General features: G+C 50.2%; 1 protein-coding gene across 2 annotated transcripts in view; it reads left to right on the forward strand.

Annotated features, from left to right (window-relative positions):
- Nucleotides 1-15797, forward strand: part of ANKRD16 (ankyrin repeat domain 16) — a 213727-nt gene that overhangs the window by 90288 nt on the left and 107642 nt on the right. For both annotated transcript variants that reach the window (XM_085653567.1, XM_085653568.1), the window contains exons 3-4: nt 11687-11907; nt 13682-13724. In XM_085653567.1, the coding sequence (XP_085509693.1) occupies nt 11687-11907; nt 13682-13724 (264 nt within the window). The remainder of the gene's footprint in view (nt 1-11686; nt 11908-13681; nt 13725-15797) is intronic.

A 15797-nucleotide genomic window follows, 5' to 3' on the forward strand; every position in this document is an offset into this window, starting at 1 on the left:
AGCGCGGAGCATGAACCCCTTCAGCCGGTTCCCATGATTGCTCCTCCGGGCCATAGCCTTTCCACGCAACCAGGTACCACAGCTTCCCCCTGCGCCATTTGGACGCCCGTATGCCCGATACTTCATACTCCACCTCCGACTCCACGCATACCGGCCTAGGTGTCCCAGACGGCTTGGAGGGTGCAGGTTTGAGCAATGATACATGAAAGACAGGGTGTATCCGCAATGACTGGGGCAAGCACACCTTCACGTTCACGGGACCCATACACTTGGCAATTCGATAGGGGCCCATGTACTTGGGATGGAACACACTGTTCTTTCGAAACCTCATGTTTCTTGTGGATATCCAGACGTAGTCTCCAGTGCGGTACAGTGGCCCGGGCCTTCTCTTCCTGTCTGCCGCAGCCTTGTATTTTCTCTTGGCCTCTATTAGGACAGCCCTTGAGCGCATCAACGTGTCTTTTATGTGTGCCACCCTGTCCGCTGTGGCGGGAATCCTGTCCTCTCTGAACGGATGTAGAAATGTAGAAATGGCAAGAACCTGGGATGTTGGCCATAGTTGCTTTAGAACGGAGATGACTGTGTGGAGCTGTGAGTGGCGTTGTTATAGGCTATCTCTGCAACCCATAGCAAGTCGACCCATTCTTCCCTGCCCTGGTCCACAAAACATCGCAGATACTGTTTGAGCGTTTGGTTCAGGCGCTCGGTTTGGCCGTCCGTTTGAGGGTGGTAGCTGGTGGACAGGGCGGTCTTAACATGCAGCGCAGTGCACCAAGTCTTCCAGAATTGCGCAGTAAACTGCGACCCCCGGTCCGACACGATCACCCCAGGTAATCCATGCAGTCGTACCACATTCTTTAGAAGTAGTGACGCCAATTCCCCCGCCGTAGGGACTCTCTTGCAGGGGATGAAGTGCCCCATTTTCGTCAAGTAATCCACCACCACCAGTATTGCCGTCATCCCCTGGTCTACCGGTAGGCCCACCACGAAGTCCAGTGATATGCTATCCCATGGTCTATCCGGGGTCGGAAGTGGATGTAAGAGCCCTTGGGTTCGGCCATGGTCGGCCTTCATGGTAGCACACGTAGGACACTCCTGTCCCCACCTCCTGACATCCACTCTCATGGTTGGCCACCAGAAATGCCGTCCCATGCTAGCCACCGTTTTTTCAAAGCCCAAATGACCTGCGCATGGAGAGTCATGGCACCAGATGAATGCTTGTTTCCTTAGCCTAGGCGTGGGTAGCAATAGGCACCTGTCCTTCAGGGGTATCCCGTCCTTCAGCTGCCATTCTCTGTGACTGAGGAGCCACCTCCGCCACGCGAACGACCTGATCCCTCTCTTTATTCCCCTCAGGAAAGTATCCGGTTGGATAAGCCCCAATACCATCCTCGGGGAAATGATGGAACGCTCGGTCGCAGGCAATGGTTCCTTAACTGCAGATTGACGGGACAGGGCGTCCGCCTTCCGGTTTTCCGTCCCCGGCCGATATGTGATGCGGAAGTTGAACCCCGCAAAGAAGATCATCCACCGCAGCGGCCTGGGAGAAAGGTGTCTTGTGGCCGTCATGAACTGTAGATTCCGATGGTCTGTGTACACCGATACCACATGTCTTGCCCCCATCAACCAATGCCTCCATTCGGTGAAGGCGTCCTTGATTGCGAGAAGCTCCTTCTCCGCAATATGGTAGTTGCGTTCGGCGTCGTTGAGTTTGCGGGACATGTACGCAACGGGATGAAGCACCCCTGTGTCGTGGTTGCGTTGGGACAAGATAGCCCCCAGCGCCACATCCGAAGCGTCCGCTTCCACCACGTAGGGGAGATCCGGATCGGGGTGAGCCAACACCGGCGCCTTACCAAAGGCGCTTTTCAGGGCCTCAAAGGCTGTGTTCGCTTCAGGGGACCAGACAAACTCCTTGGACTTCCTCAGTAGCTGTGTGATTGGTGCCACCAATCCTGAAAATCCATCTATAAACCGCCTGTAAAAGTTGGCGAAGCCAATGAAACTTTGGACGTCCTTCACGCTTTGGGGCACCGGCCATTCTTTCACCGCCTTGATCTTTCGTTCTGCCATCTCCTGTCCCTCTGGACTCAGCATCACTCCGAGGAATTCCACGGACGTGACGTGGAAGTCACACTTGCTGAGTTTACAAAACAGCTTGTTTTCCCTCAGCTTTTGGAGCACAGCTTTGACGTGGTGTACGTGCTCCTCCACACTGGACGAGTAGATGAGGATGTCGTCGATATATACGACCACGTAGATATCCAACTCCTCTCTGAATACCTCATTCAAAAAGTACTGAAAGGCTGCCGGGGCGTTGCACAGACCGAACGGCATGACGAGGTACTCAAAAAGGCCGAACCTGGTCTTAAAGGCGGTCTTCCACTCGTCTCCGTCCCTCATGCGCACCAGATGGTATGCCCCTTTCAAATCCAACTTGGTGTAGATACGAGCTTTCTTGACCTGTTCCAGAAGTACACTGATGAGAGGCAAGGGGTACCGATTCTTTATGGTTATCGCATTCAATGCCCTAAAGTCCACACCGGCTCTCAGCTCCCCATTAGCTTTCGGGATGAAGAAGAGTGGCGAGGCGGCCGGAGACTTGGACGGGCGGATGAATCCTAGCTTGAGGAGTTTATCCAGGTACCCCCGGAGATGCACGTTTTCAGGCTCCGTCAGGGCATACAGCCTGCCGCTGGGAACGCTGGCCCCTGGCACCAGGTCGATCTGGCAGTCAAACTGTCTATGTGGTGGTAGCACTTGCGCCTTCACCTCATCAAATACATCCTCAAAACTGTGATAAGCCTGGGGGAGAGCCACATCTTTTTCTGCCGCTGTAGCCACCGTCTGACTCCCGCTCTCATCTGCGTCAAGGGATTCCGTTCTTATTCCACAATGCAGGATGCAATACGGTGACGTCATTTCGACGCGATGTGTTGGCCAATCCACAGAGGGGTTGTGTTTCTGTAGCCACGGCAATCCCAATATGACGCCATATTGGGGCGCTCGGATGATGTTAAAATCGATTTGTTCCAAATGGTTCCTCCCATATCTCATCGGAAGGACCCCCGTGTGCTGCCCGATGGGCCCCGTCACCAATCGCCTTCCGTCTACAGCATAGACGTCTTCGGGTACAGCTTTGGGAAGAAGCACTAGCCCTAGCCTGCATGCCTCGTTGTGGTCCATAAACATGCCAGTGGCCCCTGAATCCACCATGGCCACAACGGGTATCCACTGGTCATGCACTCCCACGTGCACCGTGAGAAACAGGTGTCGGTGTCCCTTAGTGACCGAGTTGGAAAGTGAAGGGATGGATGAGTGACTCCGAGATGCCCCTTCTTTGGTCTGGGAGTCCTCTAGTTTTCCGCCGGTATGTCCACCACGGCTGTTACCGACCGGTTGGCCCGATAACGTGACGTCTTCGGTTTGGCAGGGCATTCACGTACGTAGTGGCCTTTTTTGCCACAATATAGGCACAATCCTTGTTTACGGCGTGACTCTTTCTCCGTGGCTGTGAGGCTCGCTCGTATTGCGCCGATGTCCATGGGTTCTCCCTTGGATGCGGTGGAAGTTTCAGGACTTCCCACCGTCACATAGGATGGAAGGGATTTTCCTTTTCTCCCATGATCCCCTTTTCTTTCACTTAGCCTATGTTCCAGCCGCAATACCAGGTTGATAAGGCCCTCACATGTCTTGGGTTGAGGGTCAATATGAGCCACGGCGTCTTTGAACTCATCGCACAGCCCGTGATGGAAGAGCGCCGTCTGTTTAGCAACAGGCCACTTGGTTTCCGCAACCAGCCGTCGGAACGCGTTGAGATACTGCACCAGGTCGTTGGATCCCTGTCTCAACTCAAGCATTTCACGGTCCGCCGTGTACGAGTCAGCCCTTCTGTCGAATACCTTCAGGAATTCCTCGCGAAAAGCACCCCAATCACATAATATGGGGTCGTCCCTGCTCACCAGAGGTACGGCCCATTGTGCCGCGTTTCCAGCCAAATAGGAAATAAGGAAAGCCACACGAGCCTGACTCGTGGGGAACGCCTTTGGTTTGCACGATAAATGTAGCGCCACTTGTGTGAGGAATACCTGCACTGTGTTAGGATCCCCACTGTACCTCTCTGGTGTTGCCAAGGGGATGGCTACCGGCATTTCCACTACTACAGCAGGGGTCTGGTCCGTGAGGGAGGTGCTGGGCGTGAGCGGGTCCAAGTGGATAGCATCCAGTCTGGCTTTTACATCGGCTGTTTCTTGCCTAGAGGCAGCCAATTCAACTTGCACGGTCGCTAAAGCAGTCAGCACATCATCAAGTGTTGCCATGTCTGTTATCGACCGGGAGACAGTTAGTGTATTAAGGTCGGATATTTTGTAACGCCCTGAACGTCTCAGGATCGTTTAACAGACACGATAATGAGGACGCAACCACTTGTGAAGGGTTAGTTATTTTAATGAAGGCAAAAATAATACAAAGAATAAACAAACGTTATAGTCACTGGAATCCTCCAGGCTAAGTACGTTACCAGCCCACCGCACGGATGGCCCTAACCGTCCTCTGCATATACGCCGATCCCGGCGTATGCCAACAGAGGGCAGAAATGAAATGGCCGACAATGCCAATCGGTAGGCTGTGAGGGGCACGAAGAGTGTTGGGGAGAATCGAGGAGTCAGAGAAACACCCAGCCGGGGTCTCTACCTGAAGGGAGCAGCCGCTCAACCTCTTCCTCAGACTGCACCGGGACGCGGAGTCACCTTCTGGTGATGCGTCACCGATACCCCAATCAAATAGCAAGAAGACTGAACCGAGAGCAGCCGCTCGATCGATCCTGTGGACTTCCGAGTCTGTAACGCGGCAAACACCTCCTGGTGTGCGTTACAGCTGGCAGTCCCTGTATCTCTGGTCGGGTTGGGAGTTACGACTCCAACCAGCAAAAGCGCCACTGCGCTTTGACTCAGCCGAGTCAAAAAGCGAAGCTCAATGGTTGACCGGTAGAGCTTCCGGGTCCTTCACAGGTGACGATGGGGCAAGACACGGCCCAGGGAGTAACGACTCGACCTACCTCCGTTCTTGCCTTACTGGAGCACCACTCCGGAACACTGCTCTTCACGAAGCAGGTACGTCGGTGTAAACACAATATCCGACAGCGTTGTACCTCCCGGTTCCTCCCTTTATAGGGCGTGTTTTCCTTGAGTTATGTAACAGCTCTCCTGTTTACATAAGGGCGTGTTTTCCTTGAGTTATGTAACAGCTCTCCTGTTTACATAAGGGCGTGTTTTCCTTGAGTTATGAAACAGCTCTCCTGTTTACATAAGGGCGTGTTTTCCTTGAGTTATGTAACAGCTCTCCTGTTTACATAAGGGCGTGTTTTCCTTGAGTTATGTAACAGCTCTCCTGTTTACATAACCTCTCAACCGCTAAGCATCCTGGGAGATGTAGTCCGTTTTCGCTGGTTACCGTTTTCTTCCCCTCGTATGACAGGAATTCTTGACATAACCGGAGCAGGGAGGCTTGAAGTTGAGGGAGTAACAAGCGATAGAAGGAGGCCGTGAGGCCATCGAGCCCCAGCGTCTTGCCTAGCGGCAAGCTTTTTAATGCTTTTTGGAGTTCTTCTAGGGTAAACAGATCTTCCAACTGCTGAGCATGGGAGAGATCAAGCGGTGGCCAGGTACAAGAGGCAAGAAATGGATCAATCTCTTCCTGAACTATTTTGCCTTGGCTAATAGGGCTGAGAAGAAAGTGGTGAATGCCTGTTGTTTGTCTGCTTCCGAGGTAGCCCATGTGCCCACTTTAGTCCTGAGCGGCAATATGAGTGTGAGAGATACGCATTCGGAGTCGATGGGCCAGTAAGGAGCCAACCTTATTACACCATTCGTAGTATTTTTGCTTCAGGGCAAGGAGGGAGTGTTCGGTCTTGTTTACTCTGATTGCTTTTATTTGGCCGTGAAGGGAGGCCAGCCGCTTTTGACGTTGCCGCGACTACATTGTGTGATCCTGCCGCTCCAGCGCCCTAATATCTCTGGCTAGGCCAGCCTCTACCAAGCGGGATTCCCGTGTTCGGGCGATTGCTATGAAGGTGATGGTGCCTCGTATGGTTGCCTTAAAGGCATCCCATAGAATATGGCTGTTGGTATCAGGGAGATAGTTCGTTTTGAAGTACGTTTGAATTGCCTGCCGTATTTCTACTACATTGACCTGATCTCGTATAATGTGCCTGGGGAGCCTCCAACGTGGCACGGAGCGGGGGGTGCTCCTATGCCTCCCAAGGAGATCTCCATTTGGGCATGGTCTGATATAGAGATGTCTGATATGGTCGCCGATTCAGCGACAGAATGAGTGTCTGGGATATGAAAATTAGTCTATACAGGAATATGAACTGTGACATGAGAGAAAAAGGTGTAGTTTCTTGCGTCCAGCGCCGTATATCGCCAAACATCTACCAGGTCCAGGGTCTTAATATCCTGCTTCAATGCTGCAGACATTGCCCACATGCCCTGGAAGGAGGTCACACTACGATCCAGGTGAGGGTCCCAGACTAGGTTAAAATCACCCCCAATTTCAGTCTACTTTTAACCTTAGTATTTTTACTAGAAACCCTATATGTACCATGTATTTTGTTAGTGTGCGTCTCATTAATATATTCTTGTAATGAGCGCTACTTAGAGAAAGGCATAGTGGCTTTAAAGTGATAATGTAAGTTAATTCTGATGTTTTTTCCCCCACATTCCTTCATGCTTACGACAAAAAGGGCTCGTCTAAAAGGAAAATGTTAAGGTGGAGCAGAACAACACCTATAGTTTTTAATTCTCCAAATTGATTTATATACAGATAGGCAAAATATCTCCTGCTACTGTCCATGGTTGCAGGTCTGTCATGATGCCCCCCCTGTTTTCTATTTGCTCTTTTTCTATAGCCAAGTTAATAATCAGAATTCAATATGTGACATCTGATAGAGACATCTAGCCGCAGATTCCTTAACTTAGAATACTCCCCAGGCGTCAGACTGGATCCAGAAAATCTCTTTTCCCAGCAATACTTCTGCATGCCGGGAGGCGCGTCATCTGGCTCCGTCCTGACGTCGTCCACGAAAGTGACGTCAATGGAGCCATATAAGACCCTCCCGGCGGGCTGACGTCAGTTTGACTCTTTTCCACATCCCAATGCGGATCCAGAGAAGCGGTTAACTCTTGCCTGTGTTTGATTTTCAGGCCTTCTGGATGCCTTTGGCGTCCGGGAACAGTGTGTTGATGCCTTCGGGCTTCAAAACGTGTGCCTCTTGTTCGCGGCAGATGTCGGTGACGGATCCACACCCGATCTGTATGTAGTGCTTGGGCGAGCACCACGATTCCGAGGAGTGCGCCGCCTGCCGCCGGCTGAAGCCGAAGACTTTACAGGAGCTTCGCATGAAATTATTGGCCACCCGGATGTCCCATTCGGCTTCTTCACGGCACCGGTCTCCTTCTCGTCCTGGAGGGTCGGGTCGGCACAGGTCGCGGAGTCGTTCCCGCAGACGTCGCTCTCCTCCCGCAGGTAAGCACACGATGGAGAAGTCGCGGAGGTCGCCGGCCTCACGCAGCATCGGGGCCCGCTGTTCCCGGTCTACACCGGACACGGCTCTTCAGGTGTCGACCCCCATTTACCCGCTGTCTCCTGGCGCTTGGGCGACTAGGGCGCAGATGGAGGCCTATTCTCAGGACCTGCAGTCCATCTTTGGCTCACCTCCTCTCCCTGGCGCGCCTTCGGGCCCCATAGAGGGGGGTAGGGGCTCTGATTGGGGTTTTGCCGGCGGGTTTGCCCTCGGCACCGGTCGAGCACCCTGGCTCCGCTTCCAGAGTCGTGTCGACGTCGGGTCATGGCCCAGAGAGGCCTCCCTCTCGAACGTCCGGGCCTTCCGGGTCTTCGCACAGCCCTGCGCAGTTCCCTGCGTCGACGCCGGATGCGGCTACTGCATCGCTCTCTACTCCATGTAGACTCCGCACCTCTCTACAGGTTCCTACCTTGATGGAGGTCACAGCGACATCCCCGGTGTCTTCGCACAGTCCTGTGCGGCTTCCTGCGTCAACGCCGGCTACGGCTACAGCGCCACTTTCGCCTCCAGGTCAACTCCGTCCCTCTCTGCAGGTTACCACCTTGGTGGGGGTGGTGTCGACGCCAGTCCGGCGCCGGACAGACAAGGCCCTTGTGGAGGTCCTCGGCATCGGTTCAATGCCGTCTCGGCACTGTTCAACACCAGTGCCTGTGGGTTCGCCACCCCCAAGGCTGTTCCATTACCCCAAGCACTGGCAGGACATTGGGTGCCCTCGAGCTGTAGTGCCACCACCTTTTGGTGGCAGGATTTGCCTCTTGCCGTCTCCTACGGATGACCTGTTGTCGCCGCCTCAAATGGTCACGGTGGCTAGCGCGCCTTTAGCTAGGGCGGTCCGCAGGGCTACGGACGTTTTGCAACTGCAGCACCCCTCTCTCTTTGTGTCCTCTGATCCCTTGCTGGACTTAATCCACAAGGGCGCTGTGGAGGTGGAGGCTTTATTGCCTTTTGGCGAGTCGTTGCACTACGTTCTTCTGGGGACTTTGGCAAGGCCCTCTTCGGGGGACCCGGTGGATCGTGCTCTTGCACATCGCCATCGCCCAGCCCCGGATGACGCTGTCTGTTTTTTCCTCCACCCTAGGGCTCAGGGACTGGTGATTGAGGTGACTTCTGGTTTGTTGCCTTCTGCCCCTCTCTGTTGGTCCCTCACACTTTGGAATCTCGGTGGTTAGAGTCGTGTGGCCGCCAGATTTTTGCATTTGCATCCACCAGTGCTGGCCTTTGCTCCCTGAACACATCTTGTGTGTTTGCCCGGGCTACTTCTGCCCTTTGGGACTCAGTTGAGCTCCTCCTTCCCTCACTTCCGGATGGTCCTCGGGCTGACCTAGCATGGTTGGTCGGTGATGGCCGCGACATGGTGCACTTTTCCATTCGGTCGTCGATGGACACCACTGATATGGTGGGTCTCGCTATGGCCCGGTCCGTTGCTCTGTGCCGCCATGCTTGGCTACGCGATGGCTGTTTCCCTGCCAACGTCCAGGAGCGTCTTTAGGATTTGGCCTTTGATGGGGTCCTCTTGTTCGACCGACATGCTGACTCGGCGGTTTCCTGCCTCAGTTTCCATGATTTCCATGGTTTGTAGTCCTGGTTGTGGACTTTTGATTTCAGTTGCAGTGTTGTCTCTGCTTTTTCCACTGCTCCGTCTCTGGACTTCAGACGTAGTTATTAGACAGGCTGTGCGGCTTTGGCCGTTTTTTCCCTCTGTTATTTTCAGCTGACCAGCTGTTTTCTGAGTTTCTTTTCGTCCTCTGTCTACGAGCGCAGCTCAAGAGGTGTCCCTTGTTTTCTGGGATGTGACATACCCCATGTGGGTTACTTGTTGGCTATTGTGTAGCCACTCTTCCCGGTATTAGGAGTTTCCACGACTCCTACGGAGTCTTTTCGCCTCTCTTGGGGCATCCTTTCTAGAGGGGACCGCGGGGTTAGTGCGGTTCTCTACAGGGGAATTTGTGTGGTGGGCTACGGTTGGTCTGTACCCCTTTCTGGGAACACCTGCCCGGGATGTGGTCGCGGCCATAGTGCAAAGGTCACGCCCTTCAGCCCTTCTCTTGGCTGCTTTCTATTCTCACTTGGGGCAGTGCTTCTCTTGGCTCAGGTCCCGTGGGACTTGTTGCCCATGGGCTGTGGTGTTTCCACATGTTATGTTTCTGTGGCATGTGGCCTTGTCGCCTGTTTCCTTTAGCACTTCCCTGGTATGGACTTTGGTCCCTTTGTTTCTTCCACGCTGAGGTTCAGCTCCTTCGTTCCTGCCCCTCTGCGGTGATTGTCTGCTTCCCTCTGGGAGTTCAGAGTTCTTGCTATTCTTCCTCGGTTTGGTGTTCCCCTTCAAGTGTTCCACTGGTTGTGACTTCCCATCCTTCTCTGGCGGCACTGTTGCCTGTTCATATGATGCGGTGCTGGTATCCTTGATGAGTATACTCGTAGCCCTGTCTGTCTCTATTTCCCCTCTTTTTGACGGGTCTCTCTCTGGGTGTTTCCCACTCCTTCCTAGTGGGTGTGGTGCTCAGTTTTCCCTGACGGATTGGGGACCTTTGTCTCCCTTGCTTCCTTATGGAGCTGCATTGGTCTCGTATCAGCCGCGCTGCTGCTGTTGCTCCTACCATGTTCGTCACTGTTGTTGACGGAGAAGTTCTTTTAGAACTTGGTGGTTTCTCTATTGCAGACCCTCCTCCATTGCTGTATGGCTATGGTATCTATTCTAAGTTAAGGAATCTGCGGCTAGATGTCTCCATCAGATGGACGAGTTACTTACCTTCGGTAATGATGTATCTGGTAGAGACACAGTCTAGCCACGGATTCCTTAACGCCCGCCCATCCTCCCCGCTCTGCGAAGGCCTTTTCAGGTGGGGTTCTACCACCTAGCCTCCTTTCAGGTGGCTTTGGTCTTCCTGGGGTGTGCTCTCGCACCTTCCTCTGGGGCAGGATGTGTTGTTTTCTTTGCCGCCCTCGTTTTTGGGTGATGTATGGTCTCGCACCTTCCTCTGGGCAGGGTGTGTTTGTTCGGCTTTGTGGCCTTTTGGCCCTCCTCTCCATCCCACATTGTGTGTGGTTAAAGTCTGTGCTTTACAGTGCTTCTCAAGGCTGCTCCACCTGTGATCCTCCAGCGTGGTGTTCTTCTGTTTCCCTACCCTCCCTCTGCCCACGTCTGTGCCTCCTTCTTTCTTCTGCAGTCGGTTGGGTTGGGTTCTTTTTGATTATGCTGCAGTCTTTCGATCACTGGAGGGGGTGTGTGGTGAACATTCCATGTGGTTGTTCACTTCTGGTCACTTGTCTTGCAACATATTATTCCGCTTTTGTGGTTCTTTTAACTTCCCTCTTGTGGTGACAGACTGTGCCTCGCTTGCCATGTCTTTCGTTCCGCTGCCGTTACCTCCTCGAGGTAGGGAGCGGCTTTTCACTTTGCTGGGCCTGTGCTGGAGCAGGTGCTCTGTGAGCTCCCTTCAGTCTCTTCTGGTCCTGGGTGCTCTTTCAACTTGTTGTTTCTCATGTTTCTTATCATTGTTGTCTCAACGATTTTTGTTCTTTGTAACACACTGTTCCTATATTCTCACACTTTTTGTCATGGCTCCGCTTTGTGGCGCGGAAAGGTTTCACTGTAGAAAACTGACGTCAGCACGGCGGGAGGGTCTTATATGGCTCCATTGACCTCACTTCCGTGGACGACGTCAGGACGGAGCCAGGCGACGCCGCCTCCCGGCGTGCAGAGATACTGCTGGGGTAAAAGATCTTCCAGATCCATTCTGACGCCTGGGGAGTATTCTAAGTTAAGGAATCTGCGGCTAGACTGTGTCTCTACCAGATACATTGCTACCGAAGGTAAGTAACTTGTCCTTCATGTACTGTCAAATGTGTGTGCAATCACTATGTTTAATACTTTTGTGTTGTAGGTTGCATTAGTTTTGTCTTTGTTCTATTAAAATGATAAACATTTGAAAAAAACAAATAAGTGAAACACAGTAACTGAAACACGAATGTGATTGGTAATCCTGTTTTAGTCATTATTGACAGATAAGGGTGATAGTGTTTGAGTACATAAGGTTATACATTTGAGTAATGGATTGCCTTTATTCTGAGAGCATTGGCTTTTTGTTTTCTTTTTCCTCTTAGGACACCGCTGATGATGGCTTGCACAAGAAAAAACTTAGAAGTGATTAGAGAGCTTATTGAGCATGGTGCTAACCCGCAGTTAAAGAACAAAGATGGCTGGAATTGTTTCCATATTGCCAGTCGTGAGGGAGATCCAGATATAATCGAGTACCTGCTCACGGTATGCCCAGGCATTTGGATGACACAGAGCAAAATAGGGCGAACCCCTCTGCATACAGCAGGTACAAACCTTATGAGTGCAGCAGCTTAATTGAGCACATAAAGAATTCATCAATTCTTGAAATCTGTAAAGTCCTACAGGTTTTTTTTCTACAAGTTGTGACTATCCTTTTAATACAAATTACCAAGAATTATGATATTTTTTTAAGTCCAATTCTACGTTGCTATCAACCTGGCATTTTTTTGCATGTAAATAAATCATCAGGAGCCAGTTAGCTATATCTGGGAGCCCCAAAATGTTGGTTGAATGTGGCTGTTCAGCCCACCCCTTGAAAATGCTGCCCTCAATGAGAAAACAAACTTTGGAAAAGTCAGTGGGTCTGACTTGGCAAGTCGGAAGGGTGGTTATCTTTATTGCAAGTATAAGCAATGCACAATTAGCACAAAAAAAACTATTGCATGTAACTTTAAAAGAACTTTAACAGTATAGGTGCTTCCAACGAGATAGGCGGAAGCCTCATCAGGTTGGAAGCGCTATATAAATACAATTACATGTAACCGGTACAGAAGCCCTTATCAGTGTTAATGTATATAAGAGAATATGATTCTTATTGGCACAAAGAAAATGTACTGATGCTGTTCAATTAACGTAACCTAAAGGTATACTTTAAATACACAAGGATGGCTGAGGAGAATTAAAAAAGGATACAGACTGGAAAAAAAGCAGCATTGGCCAACTAACCTGTTGCCCCATAAACCCACTACTGAAGTGTAATTCTCTTTAGGCTCTTTAGTGCATGAGTTAAGGCAGTATACCATCCCTCACAGAGCAAAAGTGGCTGATCAAGAAGTAGGCTAATGAATTGCGCCATGCCGTATGCTGTAGTAGGACATGCAAATTGTGAATAACAACTACAGATTAGTAGGGAACAGGGTATTTTTAAAGCCCCTTTTTGTATGTATTATTTATGAACTCATGTGATTGCATGAGGCCTGTGAGACTGCAAAGCTATCACTAGGTCAGACCTAAAAAGAGTCAAAGATCACAGTGGGAATGCACTGCCTGCTGCTGACCTATGTATCATGAAAGGTACATTCTCACTCTTGTCCAAAAGCCTCAGCAACAGCTCCACTATGGACCATTTACAATTTGGAAGTGATTTGGCTCTCAGTAGTTGCACAGGTGGTTCAGAATTGCAGGCGGGGGCAACAGCCTTCCAGTGTGGGACTCACAAGCACTGGAAGTATGCTCCTTTGACTGAACGAAGGCAAAGGAAGTTCCTGTCACTAGCGCAGCTCCTGTTTGGACATCATGCAATTTGTGGCACCCTTTAGGAGTTGAGGGCAGGCATTGTAGTGGTGCTTATAAATTAGTGGTGTAAATGTCGCTGATAAATGTGCTTTGTGTAAATGTCCTCCAAAGGGCCATGCAGCATTCCTTCCCCTGCTTCCAGTTCACACCATTGCCTAGCATGCAAGCTGCATGATCTTTGAGATGAACAGCATTCGCTATTTGCCTTTTTAAAAGGGCTTGGGCAGTATGGCACCTGTACACTAATTTAGAGGGGTGACCATCTCATCCTATGTAGTATCTTCTAGGACTTTTCACACCCCCAAAGCTTCTTCAATGTCCATTTAATGGTCTACCACCATATTTCGGAGAAGGATGACAATACTACTGAGCAGCAGAGGGTTCTGCCTTCTATTCAAGTTAAAAATAGAGAAAAGAAAGAAACAGGAATGACTTAATTTCGTTTAGGATGATATTTCAAATTTAGACTATTTTAAGTGAGTGCTAGCCAGAACCAATAACTTATCTGTGCTCTTTTTAACTAGCAATGCATGGCTGTTTTGCAGCGGTGGAAGTGCTTCTAAGAAGGTAAGTTGTGTTCTCCTTTGAATATATTTGTGTGTTTGTGAAGATTATGGCTTGTGCCTAATGCCCCAATTGAAATGCTTGAAGCTGTTTTAATTTGTATTCCCAAGTACAGAGAAGTGAATCCTGCTTTGTCTGTACCAGGTGCGAGAAGGTGGCCTGGTATATCACCTCCTGATTGACTAAATGAAAGGAGAACCACAAAGTAGTTATATATAAATATGTATTTATTAATTTAACACTGTCTACTAACCTCTATACGAGATTAGAACATAAAGCACACAATACTGAATCAATGGATCATTGGTAACTAGCACAATACACAGCGGGCTCCAGTTGGAGACCGAACCATATACTAAAAAAATGGTATAACAATCACAACTTGACTAGACACAGTGCCTAGAGCACGTAGAATCGCTGGGACCCCAAGGAACGACCCAAGGTAGTGACACAGGAAGCCCACGGAGGATGGGTGCAGGGTGGAAACACGACCGCGTGCTTCGTACAACTCTATGGGAAAGACGCGGTTGCAAAGTTACAGTTTAAGGACACTTTTACGAGGATTTCAAGCAAAACCCTTTGGAACTTAGGAGGTTCTAAAGCTAACCCACCAATGAGTACCAAGGTACCCGTGTTACCTATCCCAGAGGAGCCGGGTGCATAGGGGTCAAGTGGTGTCAGAAACCTTCGTCATTTTCATTTGAGGGCTGCAAGGAAGTGCTGCTGCCTGGAAGGCGAAGAGTGTCCGGTGGAATCCAAGCCTGGATTCTAATTGAGAGGAACCTGAAAGTAGAGGGGACAAAGTCTGGGTCACTTCAGGTGACCAGGGGCTCGGTAGTCGAATCCCCACCGATGTTGCGGTGCTTCAGGTGCGAAGAAGGGATGCTTGACTCTGCAGCCACGAGGACCAGGAGACATCGAGGACGACCAGGATCCATAGGTGAGCTGTCCCACGATAGATGTTGAGTGCTGAGAGGTTGGCGTCCGGCTGGAACACCAACAAGCCTTGGCAAATGCAACCCACGCAGGCAGAGCAAACAGGTTACGGTATGGACTAGCAAGGTCCAGGGGACTCTCAAAGCAATGGGGAGTCAGGGCACGTCTGGAGCAACCAGGGAAGCTCAAGAACAAACAAGGTGACCCTTGCCAGGACCCATAGGCCAACGGACCAGGAGTCGCGAGGAGACCTCAAGAAAGTTTGCAAAGCACCATCCCACGGAGCACTCAGTGCGAGGAGGCTGGTTATCTTCGGTGCAAATACTACTCGGGGTCAGGACTACTCGGAGTCCAATGCACAAGCTCAGGAATCGCCAACAAGCATATGCATTTGCAAATGTACGCGGTGCACAGGGGTTCGGGTTACACAGCCCCCACGAGGGGTACTGGTCTCAGAATTGCTGAGAGGTCAGATCAACCTCAGGGACCTTTGGAAACCCACCTCTTGTGTTGCTGAAATCTTCAGAGTCCCCAGGAGCTTGGGGGAAGCAAACTGGTCAGATGCGCTTAGATGCCTGCTTCTGCATGGGAATAGACATTGGTTGTTCAGATCGTGCTGAACATATCTATCTCACTTGGTCGCGGAGACCCTGCAATTCGATGTCTCACCTTTATCCAGATATATATGCTTGCGTGAATGCTGTATGAGTCAGTATGGTTTTTGTTGGAGTATGTATGAATATTTGTTTGTATGTTCAACTGTCTACATTCGGGGGTTATAAGTTCAACAGTGCACCGTACAATTTCTAGAGTTTTAGGTAGTAGTTTTGTATATATTGATGTTTATATGTATATAAAAAAGTTTCAAAAAAAGGAGAAAAAAACTATTGCAAATGTGTATTTGGTTTTAAATAAAACATGAGACAGATTAATGAAATTTTGATACATATGCTTTCAATGTTAAAAAAGACGCTAAATAAACAAAATCAATTTCATCCTAACATTTTTTCTGACATGATTACATTGTTGTTTAGCGCATTCTGAATTTAATTTCATTTTGATGAAAGAAATATAAGTCGCGAGGGAGCTCTTTATTGAATGTTTTGGTTTTTCCCTCTTCTCCCTGACCTAAAATCATTT

Source organism: Triturus cristatus, chromosome 4_1 (genome assembly GCF_964204655.1).
Source record: "Triturus cristatus chromosome 4_1, aTriCri1.1, whole genome shotgun sequence".
NCBI lineage: Eukaryota > Metazoa > Chordata > Amphibia > Caudata > Salamandridae > Triturus > Triturus cristatus.